The sequence below is a fragment of the Podarcis raffonei genome, chromosome 3, assembly GCF_027172205.1.
Source record: "Podarcis raffonei isolate rPodRaf1 chromosome 3, rPodRaf1.pri, whole genome shotgun sequence".
NCBI classification, from domain to species: Eukaryota; Metazoa; Chordata; class Lepidosauria; order Squamata; family Lacertidae; genus Podarcis; species Podarcis raffonei.
In genome coordinates, this window is record NC_070604.1 from 36,136,223 (window position 1) to 36,148,322 (window position 12,100).

The 12,100-nt window shown below is 40.3% G+C and overlaps 1 protein-coding gene across 2 annotated transcripts in view; it reads right to left on the reverse strand.

The window, feature by feature from the left end:
- Positions 1-12,100, reverse strand: part of KHDRBS2 (KH RNA binding domain containing, signal transduction associated 2) — a 350,797-nt gene that overhangs the window by 209,581 nt on the left and 129,116 nt on the right. For both annotated transcript variants that reach the window (XM_053381150.1, XM_053381151.1), the window contains exon 3: positions 899-1,015. In XM_053381150.1, coding sequence (XP_053237125.1) covers positions 899-1,015 — 117 coding nt within the window. The remainder of the gene's footprint in view (positions 1-898; positions 1,016-12,100) is intronic.

A 12,100-nucleotide genomic window follows, 5' to 3' on the forward strand; every position in this document is an offset into this window, starting at 1 on the left:
CCCAGGATCTCCCTTAGCTGCCACAAGCATCAGGGCTGGGGAGAGGATTTCAGCTGTCACTGGTCACCCCTTGGTCATCCATTAGCTGGGAATCATGGCTAGTCCAGTTCCCTGACCTGCAATGGCGGTAGTATTGTCAGCAAAAATACGGTACTTGGTAGACTGGGGTGACAAGTTAGAAGAACATCTGCCCCTAGGGCAAACCACCTTTCAGGGGAGCAGAACCAAGGGTCCTGTGATATCAATGATAATGCTTAATATTCCAGGTCTTTTATTGTCAGGCCAATATGATATGCTTATAAATCTGATTGTGAACTGCTTTGAGAGCCATTGTAACTGAAAAGTGGCATGCAAGTATTGCAAAGCAAAGAAATATCTGATCATTGGCCATACTAGCTGGGGCTTATGGAAGCCAAGAGATGTCTAACAACACCTAGAAGGCCAGGGGCTCCCCACCCCTGCCTTAAGAAGGAGGGAAAGGGAAAGGGTGTGATTAATCAACCAGATGATAATTACAATGCAGTCCAAGTTTCAAGATGTTGTCAACTCAGTTCCAAGTTCTCTTTCATGTAACACAAATTCTAGGAACATGCAAAGCAATCATGTTATACACCGTACCCAGTTATAAAAGATTCACATGGATCCTTAATCACTGCAGAGAACATTTTTAAGTTGCAATGATGCACATTATCTCCGTAAAATATGTTGAGGTCTAGACTTCAGGGTGATTCCACCCACACCCCCAGTAATGTTCTTTCTCCTCAAAAAGTATAACATTATACAGATTTTTTTCTACAATGTTAGATCACCATAACCATTTAAATACTCAGCAAATGACATATTACAATGACTTTGTCTACAGTCGATATAGCTAAAAATCAAGAGTTGGGTACAGTACCTTGGCTTTGTCTCTCATAGAACCCTTCCCCAGGATTGACATTTTTGCACCTGTTTCCTCTTGTAACCTTTTCAAGGAATTTCCTCTTGGTCCAAGCAATTTGCCCACAAAATTAAACTAAAAAATAAAACAGAATAGGGAGGGATGAAAGTTAGAAAATGTTGGTTTCTGGAAGCGCAGTACATATTGAGAAGCAATATATTGTAGATGGCATACTATTGAGAATAGAACAAAATCCTCACAGTTTGCAAAGGATTTGGAGTTCCATGGATGTGCAAAGTGGCAAGAAGGATCATAATGTTTCCTTCCAAAGTCTGTTTTTTCCTCTTCAACTCCATTTTCCAACTGCATTTCCCTACTTGATCACCAAAACCATTGCAGAACCATGATAAGGGCAAAAGCAGTGTTGAGGGTTTCAGGGAATGTAATATGTCATGGACCGGCTGGATGAAGAGGAGTGGTGGGAGGCACCAGCTGGGAACCCCCCAGGGAACCCCCCCAGGAGAAGAATGCTCTATCTTTCATATCTTCCAGAATATCTTCCAAACTGGTCTCATAAATTTGCTGAGTAGGTATTAGCTTGTCCAAGGGGAAGAACAAAATTAGATAGATCACCAGTACAAAATGATTATCATTCTAGATCTATGGTCAAACAGCTGCTAAATCAGTCACTTTACTATTTTTGTAAAAAATATTATGGTAAATGCATTGCTGTTATAAATGTAATCCCTTTAATCCTACAAAAGCTAGAAGCTTGTCTTTAGGAACACAGGAAGTTTCCTTATACCAAGTCAGTACAGCATTGTCTGTACTGATTGGCAGTAGCTCTCCTGGCTTTCAGGCAAAGGCCTCTCACAGCCCTACCTGGAGATACCAAGAAAAAGCATGTGCTCCATCACCGAGCCACAACCCTTCTCTTGAAGAGACTGGTGCAATATTTGACTATTTGACTATATCAACCACCAAGTGTTCTAGAGACAAACACAGACGCAGAAAGCCCATATGCTGGCCCAGTTCCATCAAACAGATGGCCAATGACTCTAAGCAAACATCTTTCAGAGTGCATGACCATACAGATATAACAAGTTATTCCCTCTGTTTTCAGTCTAGTAATTTTCCATTGGAATTTGGTAACATGTGGCATGTAAATAAAGGAATTTAAAGAAATGTAATATTTTTTTCCTGGTTAAATAATAATAATAATTGTGCTCCATTTTCAGTGCAGGGGAATATAATGAAGGCCTCCGGTGGGGGGTATGACTGCAACATCTTTTCCTCTCTTACATATATTTATTATTCTCTAAGTTTTAAAACAACAACAACAACAACAATGTTGCATTGTATAAATTTTGTGTTTGTGTTTATCTAGACAGATTGTAATCAGCTTTTGAAAAGCAACCAATTATGTGGCTGAGTGCATCTCTCAGGAGAGACACTCCACATTGATATGGAAACTTAGGTCCTCCTCCTGGTAGATGCCATTACTGCATCACTTAAAAATGGCATTTTGAGCAGGATCTCCCCAGCATATTTAAAATATAGAGGGAAAAGATGCTTCATGTGATATTCTGGACCCAAACAATTTGCTTACAGAATGGACTTACTGAATAGAATACTGATGGTAGAGCGTCCCAACCTAGCTGATTAAAAAAGACAGGCTGGCAAATATTCACATATGTTACATCTCCAAGAAGCCAAATTGTTGTTGTTGTTAAAGTTGAGCTGAGTTTTCACGAGTTTCCATTTTCATATCAGAACTTGCCCTTTGGCATTGTAGAACCTTTTGTACGATCAGTGGGCAAATTATGCAAAAGGAAAAGAAAGGGGGGGAGCAGCATATTGAGAAGCTGTTTATGCAAATGTCGTTCAGTCTCTAAGCTAGTTTCAAAGGTCTAAGCCCAGGGATTCTCCAGATATTACACAGCTCTTTTGAAAACATAACCAGCAGCTTCCAAGCCCTGTGCAGATACATTTGTTTTACATACATCCAAAAAAGGACAGTGAAACTGTTTTGTGTACTTTTCATTCAGTTGCACTTTTCCATATGTAAGTTCCTATTAAATTTTATCCAGTAATATTTCAATATAATTTATATACAGAAATGCACTCCATATTTAGCAAACATACTAGAAAATTCTTTTGTGAATTCAGACATCAGTCACATTGCCATATTGGAGATTGATTTACCAATGAAAGAAAACAGCACCATTCTATTTTAAGCCAAAGGAGATTGTTATGCTGCAAGGTCTATCAATGGTTTCATGAAACGTTCTTAATTACATGATCAGTCTGTATTATGTATTATATATAACCTGGCCAACATCCAAGTTGGAGGAGACTTAATTATTTCAGAAATTGTATATCAAAATCTAATTAAAGGATGCATTATAATTCACTGGAATTTTGATTTCATCATTAATAGCAATTATAATTAAGGCAGCACTTACATAGTAATTTGCATGTTCATAACGTAGTGCAAACATTAATTTTCTTATTCAAGTCATGTTCATATTCAAAGGAAAGTAGTTATTTTAATGTGACTGATGTGCCCATACTCATTAACATAGCTTTAAAGAGACAGCATTTATTTAAAAGCAGTTTGCTTAATCTCAAGGCAATGTACAAAGCTACATTTGCATGCCAGTCCCATGACCCCACAGTTCCCTAGTGAAAAAATAAAGCACCCGACAAGGGGATTTTTGGTAATGTTGCAGGGAAATGACCAGAAAATGGGCAAAGTCTGTTCAAATATATCCCACTTTCTGCTCAAATGTATCCTGCTCCATCTCCAGATTTGCTCTGTAGAGTTGGGGGACCTCCCCCCCAAGAACACATTTATGGGGCATATGGGAAAGAAGAGAGGGATATTGTTCCACTGCATGAGGAGAAAACAATTTGCTTAGTACTATATGGTGTGCAACTCTATATACATAATTCATTTTTATTTTTTATTTAAATAAATTTATACATCACTTACTCAAACAAAAGACCTATATGCACTTTACAAAAGTCTCTTAAGTAGCTTCTAAGTTAGAAGTTATAAATTAGCACCTGCAAATTCTTTGTACAGTGGTACCTCGGGTTACAAATGCTTCGGGTTACAAACGCTTCGGGTTACAAACTCCGCTAACCCAAAGTAGTTACCTCGGGTTGCGAACTTTCCCCCAGGATGAGAACAGAAATCGTGTGCCAGAAGCATGGCAGCAGTGGGAGGCAGTATGCAAAAGCACACCTCAGGTTAAGAACGGTTTCGGGTTAAGAACGGACCTCTGGAATGAATTAAGTTCGTAACCCGAGGTACCACTGTAAATGTGTTCTCTTGCATCCTCTTTTTTGGGAGATATGCAAGTGACGACACTTCCAAATAGAAAAGCTCAGATAAAGCCAAAGTATTTTCCAAAATGGGGAAATAACTTGACTTAAATGGAGTCAACGTGAATCAGTTCTGTCCATGTCACACTCACAACTGAACTACAGTGCGTAGGTTCATTGGCATGTGGTGCAGTCATTAGCACCAGAACTGGTGCAAAAAAGAGAAGAGGCTTCCCCTTTGCCACTCCAGTCCTTGGAACATCACCACAGTGCAGGTCAACAGGTAGGAAGGGAGAGAGGCTGGAAGAGTGAAGGTTTATGAGCAAGTGAATGGAAAAGGGGCAGAGAAGAATGGGGCTTAAGAGGGTGGAAAAATTCTGTTGTTAAGGCAAGCGATTAAATCTCATGGGACTTGTATTTCTGAGCCAGGAAATATGAGACTCATTGACTATTCTCCTACAGATATGATTGTGTTGAGTGCATGTGTGTAGCATGGGATAAGTAATAAGGGAAACAAATTGGGCCGTAGAGGAAAACAGAATGTAAGAATAAGAAGCAGAAGATAATAACGTTCATGAGAATAGATGAATATGTGTGTGTATGTGTTTATGGTCTGTGTTCCTGTTTCCCATAAGTCGATTCTGCTGTGTTCGTACATTAATCTGTATATTGCTATTTTTTAACAAATGTTTGCCAAAATTATGCATGTAAATGTGAATTTCTCAATATACTTCCTTTCAAAATGTACCTTATTAGGTATACTTTGATAGATTTGAGCCAAGTACTGCATTTGAACATTTGGAAAGTATGTGGATAATTAAGTTCTGATAGGCACATTAGTCTGGTAAGTGTGGACTGACTGGGTTGATTTGTCTGGAATTTGCAAAGATTGAATTCCTCAAGCATATCTAGTATGAATTTACGCATATGTTAATATTTCTTAATGACTGTGTATCTGCTTATTTTTAGTCTGTCTGATGTATCAGTGGGCAGCTGTGAAGGGTGATCTATGGACAACTGATCTGTCCTCAGATATATGTATGTATTTTTACCACATTCGTTGGATGTGCTGCTGTTTGTTTGTGGGGAAATACCACATACTGATGACTTAACACCACTGGGGCAAAAACTGAAATACTGTTAACTATTAATAGGCTATAACTGAATAATAACATCCAACATACCCTAGCACATTTCACTTGTAACTTTTATCAGAGGACAGGATTTGGCTTTCAGTTTCTAAGAGGATTATATGGTTAATACTCAATTGGCTTCTAAAATAACATTACAGGGAACTTCACTTCCATTGCATAACAATCCTCTTTTTGCCTTAATATTTATACTTGATAAGACAGTATTTAACAAATTGTTCATACTGGGACCAACTCAGTGACAGAGGTACCCAGATCTTAGGTCAACAAAAAGGGATAATGAATTAAAGAGGTTATATTAGCGTTTCCTGAAAACCTACCATTTCCTTTAGCTTTAAGCTTCAAAACCTAAACCTACAAAAGCATGTGTTTGAAAGGAATTCAGGAACCTTTCTACTCACATAACAGTGAAAGTAGTGAGGGAATAAAGCAGGCTTTACTAGAGACGTTCAGCTAGTCTGCTACATTCCATTAAAACTGGATGGGATTGATTTCCCTGAGTGAAAATGCAACATGATTTAGGATGGCATCAAGGTAACACTTTGAATTAGTCTACTACAAGAGCGGGGAGCTACAGGGCTGAGGGCTGAAAGTGGAAGCTCCAGGCTTCTTCTGGTCCTTCGGTGGTGATAGTGCTTGCTTTCCTTTATGGAAAGATGGAGAGGTACGGGTGAGGTAGAAACATCTGGTTTTTCTATGGCTGGCTTGTAGCTTGTTGCACAAAGGTATGATATACTCCTTGTTCTGCCCATTTTTTATTCTGGTTCTGCTCACCATTTCTGTGTAGCTTGCAGAAGGTTGCCAGTGAGGGAATGTGGTTTATCCACCATAAACTACTGAGCACTCAAAGTGTAGTGGGAGAGCATTTTTTTTTTTAATGGCATCATTGTCATCCTTGTAGTCAACTAGGGTTTACACCTTTCTTTGTGGGCTTCCTGTAAAAGCCACTCAGAATGTGTGAAACCTCCCCTTCCCCCCATTTCACTCTCCTGCAAATAAATTTTATCTTACCTAATGGTTTTAGCATCCTTTAAAATTCCTCAGATGCTTTGCCCCAGTAAGAACCACCAAATTAATCTCAGATTTCACTCAAGACAGAATTCGGTGGCAACAACTGAGATGAGAATATCTCCCCATAGAAATTTCACTGGTATTATTAAAACCTGTTTCAGTCTCTGCTGAAATTCAGCAGGTGCTTTACCTAAAGGGAAACCCTCAGATTTATCCCAAATTCTGAGTCAATTCTAGTTAAACATATACAACAACCATTCTGAAAGTCTCAAAGGGAGTGTTTTTTTTTTTAAAAAAATAATATTCAGCCTAATAATGAAAAATACCATGGCAGAATAAGTAGGTTTGTAATAAAACCAGTTTCCTGGACCCACGGGAATCACTGCACTGAGCAGTACTGACAGCCACATCTCAAATTCACTTACACAAGAACTAACATCATATTGATTTACATGGGACTTACTTCCACTTAAGTATGCTTAGGATTGCATCTTATTGAGACAGGTGCATTATTATTTCCTTGGTACTGTTTCCTGATGGTCAGGGACCCCTTGGCTCTCATTTGAAAGCAGCAATTTGTTCACTTTCATATTTCATAACTTCAAGCTTCTAACACAGTTAAAAGGTTTTGCCTTGCTGAAAAAAGAAGTGTTTATATGCATTCCTGTCTGCTTACTCCCAAACATGAAAACCTCCAGCCTAAGATCCTGTGATCGGTGAAAAGACTGCTGCCAAACCTTGAGCTAAGACACAGTTGCCTTTACAGCAAACTCTGCTTACTTTCTGACATGATGTGCCTTTTAATCTGCCATCTGGTCCTATAGCAGCCAAATTATTATTATTTTCTTGCTGGAAATCAGTGTGTTGTAAGCATTCCATATGGAGCCTTCAAATGATCAAACCTGTCGTTTTATACTTTCAGCCTAAGCAACCGGTCCCTGGAATGGTACTTTACATTCAGCTGACTTCAGGGGACACATCATCTGCCAACGGCTACCACAAAATAATTGTCTTTGTTACAAAAAAATGGCAACATACACGTTTGGTTTCCTTTGTGAAGCAAACTGGGATTCAGAGAGGAAAATGTCACCAAGTAGCCCTTATGCTGATTCTGTTGCGACACTAGCTTCTTTAGGGCTTATTCACATCTAGCACAGGCCTGTGGATTAAATTGTGCTTAAATTTAAGATCCATTCATTCACACCCCAAAAGCTAATTTATGAGCTGCTGCTCTGTATTGCAGTTCCATAAAGCTAAGGGCTGTGCGTGTGGATGATGCAACCATGTGCTCCACATTCTCTGCCCTAGGTGTTGAACAGCTTCCACGCAGCTGCAGGTGCACAAGAAGGGGACTGGAATAAATGTTCTATGCATGGTGAAATGGTCCTTTGATCAGAATAAAGGTTTTTATGAATCCCAGAAGCCAACATCATTGTTTATTGCATTCTATACATATCTCTGATTTACACTGAACTGACTCCTGGGGCTTGTCCACATTTGAGCATTATTTAGCAGTTAATCCACTTTCCCCCATTCGAATTGGACCAGAGTAGTCCACACCTGCACATATGAATTTGCACATGTGGAGTCTATTTAATAATATACATTCATATCACTATTATCCACTTTACCTCCCTGGCTCTTTAGAGCCTATCGACTTCCTTTCCTCCCGCCTCATGGCTTTCTAAATTAACCTTTATATCATTGCGTTTTGTATGTTTTCCAATTCTAATTACACTCATTACAAAATAATTCAAAATTTAAATAAGTATAGAAAGGTAGAAAACTTCTCATTACAAGTCTTCTTATAACTCTGCAAGTGATGTTAATTGATTACAATAATCTTTCAGATATTGTATAAATTTACTCCAGTTCTTTTGGAATACTTGATCGTGCTGGTTTTGGATTTTTCCTGTCAGCTTCACCAGTTCTGCGAAGTCCATCATCTTCATCTGCCACTCTTCTTTCGTCGGTACTTCTTGTTGGCCATTTCCATTCAAACCAGTAGGCACCCCCTTTTGTGCTTCACCCCATCCTCTAATTTGTTGATTCTATTAAGCTAGTTAATAGACCATGCAGCTGCCGAGCTTTGTGAAAATCTGAGGGATGATGTCATTTGTTGTCGGCATCCATCTGTCTCGAAAGACAATGGAGTGAGCTTTTGGGGGTGAAGTCAAACCACTGGAGAAAGTTGTGGTTGCAGAGGCTGGTAAATCTTAACTGCTGCTTCCTGTGTTGTTCTTGCTGCATTAGCAACACCAAAGTAACATCTCCGTGGTGCAAGCCTGGGCAGTGTGTATGGAAGTTCTAGGTTGTCCAGACGACAAGACCCACCCCCTGGGCCTTGCTGATGTGCTCCAAAGGAGAGCAGAGCAATAGATTTGGCACCAGCTTGGCTCTAGGAGCTATTGAGAATTGACAGAAGGAGGCATACAAGATGCCATCCATCATCTTAGGGACTCCACTTCAGATTTGTGTAGGGTTTACTCTTTTGCCTTTTCTTCTCCTCAAGATCTCCTGTGAGGCAGCATGTACTCCAGAGCCTTTCCCATGAATGAGTATAGCTTCAAGGCAGAGGTGGTTTAGGATCAGAGATTTCCTGCTCCTAGATAAGCTAACTTCCCAGTTTGACAAGCCCCATTATTTCCCTCTACAGCATGTCTTCTTGACCATTGAACCTACTATTGGCCTCATCCACTCAATCCGCCAGAGCCTGCCTTCGCATGCAGGGGAAGTGCCTAACTCAACAAGGGTTTGAGGGTTGATGTCATGTGGACTATGCATATTAAATGGAAGCACAAACTGCTGTAAACACGGTAATGCTGGTGTGGACAAGCTTAATAATAAAACTCTGCAATATCTCTTTTGTTCTGCTCAGTCTCCTTCAAACGAAGTCACATTCACAACCGTCTCATATTTTCATTACTAGGCTCAGACAAAACCCAGTCTTTATAAAGCAGACTGTTTTACTTAAATGTCACACAACATAAATTTATTCCAAGCTTCATTTGAAGCATTTAAATGCACAGGCATTTGTCTCAGATAATAACTTTAATAATCTTCCTCATGTCTTTTCTTATGAAGCATAATTACATCCCTTACTTTGCTGGTATTTTTGCTTATGCGACTGAAATGATATATGCAAGAGCAAGCTTCAAAGGAACATTTGTCACATAGCTATAGATGAAGAACATAATGGTTGCCCATTCATTTTTATACCAATTTCAAGACTCGAAATATGACCCTGACCTCTAATGGTTAGATTTTTAAGGGATGTCCCTCTCTATTTTGAAGATATGTTTAAGAAATCCATTCCACTTCCCAGTGGGGAGGAGTTGCGGTGGACTGCGTGGCCACCCACTCCCTACCGAGGGCAGGGGACCTTGTCCCCCGTTGCCTGGGGGATCCCGGCCATGTCAGAGCCCGGCCAGCCAACCTGCTGGCTGGGGGGGGGGCGTGGCCGGGGCCGTTTAAACGGAGGAGCGAGCCAGAGGACTTCCTCTTTGGCTCGCTTCCTCAATCACACACCCTCCCTATTTTGCAGGTTAGCAATGGCCTTGCTATGGACTTCGGTTGGTCGCCTTGGTTGTCTGAGGGGCCTGGTAGGAATTTTTCCACTTGGCAAATTGGCACTGACCACTTGGTTTTCGCCTACCTCGTAGCAATCATCACAACTTTGTTAGAGTTGCGGTTAGGCATTGTTTGACCTTGTGTGGGGGAGGGGAGGTGTGGCCATCACCTGCTCCTCCATGCTTAAGGGTATTCCGTTAAAGGAATCTGGGGGTGTTGTTCTAGTCTGAAGCCCGGCTGGGGGCTAAGGCCTTGGCACGACCCCGACGGGAACACCAGGGGGAGCTTGAGTTGGTCCGCATCGACAGGGCTCCCCCTACCAGTGGCTTACCTACCGGTGAAGTTACAGGGAACCAGACAGAGGGCCTTCTTGGCAGTAGCATCCTCCCTGTGAAACACCCTCCCATCAGATGTCAAGGAGATAAATAACTATACAACTTCTAGAAGACACATGAAGGTAGCCCTGTATCAGAAGGATTTTAATGCCTGCTATTTTATTATGTTTTTATATGTGTTGGAAGCCACCCCGTATGGTTGGGGCAACCCAGTCAGATTTATTATTATTATTATTATTATTATTATTATTATTATTATTATTATTATTGAACCTGGCCTACAAGCAAGAGCTCACAACCAGCTTTTGATAGTAATCTTTTGATAACATCTTCACCCCTAATTTTTCATTGTTGGTCTTGATCTCCAAGCTAGCGTGTAACTCTGCTTGGCTTGCTGTCATTGTTTTTGCTTCTTGGAACTGTCTGTGTACCTTGCATTGCCATTACACACCTTTTTTATTTTTGTTTTGAAATGCAGATTCTCTCCAGTCTTGTGCAACCATCAGCATTTGTTGCCAAAAGCAGAAAATAGAGGGATAAATAAATATTTATCTGCACTTAGGAAACATGTAAAAACCTTTTTAGTATTGGCTTCTGGCCAAAAGTTGTATGACATTTTTACAGTGCTTTTTAAAACTGCTGTAATGACATTGTTTTAAATTGCTCTTAGGTATTATTATTATTATTGTGTGCCATCCTGTGCTCCCTTCGGAAGGAAGGGTACATTATAAATTTGAATAATGAATAGCTAAGTTGATAAATGTTTTGGGGGAAGTGTCTTTATTATAGGATTTTCCTCTATGAAAGAAAAATACAATCTTGAATAAATGGGTCAGAAAAATACAACAGATACAAGATTAAATGTCTCTCTCTGGACAGGAGGAGTGGTTTAGAAACTTTAGGAAATCCTTTCAGTGAAAAGGCAAACCTGAGTGTCAATTAATGTTGTTTGTTTAGATGATGTGTGCCCATTAGAGTTGAAATCAGTCACAACACTGTTTAGCTAGAGATCAACATTTTCAGCTGGACAGGCTGAAAATCAACAGCAGGGTCGAGCTTAGAGAGAATATACCCGCTATGGGCCAAACCCGTACAGTACTACTAAAGCAAACTAAGTATCTGCACAAACCAAGTCAAAGTAAACAAAAGACAAAAAACAAAGCTGCCTCAAAGCTCCAGAAGGCAGGGCCTAGGTGCCGCCTCATAGCAGGCTAACGGCATCTGATACGCAAAATTGAGGTTGTTGCTCTCTGATCTCTCCTAAGCAAACGTGGCACAGTGCTCTAAATCAGAAGATTCCATACAGCAGCTCCACGAAGTGGCATTGTCAAGAAGATCTGTGGATATAGCACATGCCACTTTAGTCCGCAAAGCTGTTTAGTTACTGTCCACCATTTATTTCTGTAAACCTGCTATTATTATGATATTTGTTTGTTCTTCTTAATTCCTCTCCCCATTAAGCAAGAATGTATTGGTACTGATAAATAACTAATTGCCCTCCAGATCCCCTAAAACTGCACTTCCATGAATACACATGTAACTTGTGTATTTACCTGCACGTGTGAATAGAACATAAGCTGATCCCTTAACAAGGGGCTCACAGAATCAACTATCTGGCTGCACTTTGTTGAGAGATCACTAACACTGGGGCTCTCCCCCATGCTTTTTAATGTCTGGAATGTGATTCTTTCCTTTCTGGGCCAGCATCAAGGACAGAAAATGCCTCCAGTGGGGAAAGTTAGTTCTGTGCTCCCCTCTCACTGATCTGGGCTTCATGGATGGGTGGACAGATGAGATGGTGCTAGTAGTGACTAGAGAGCATC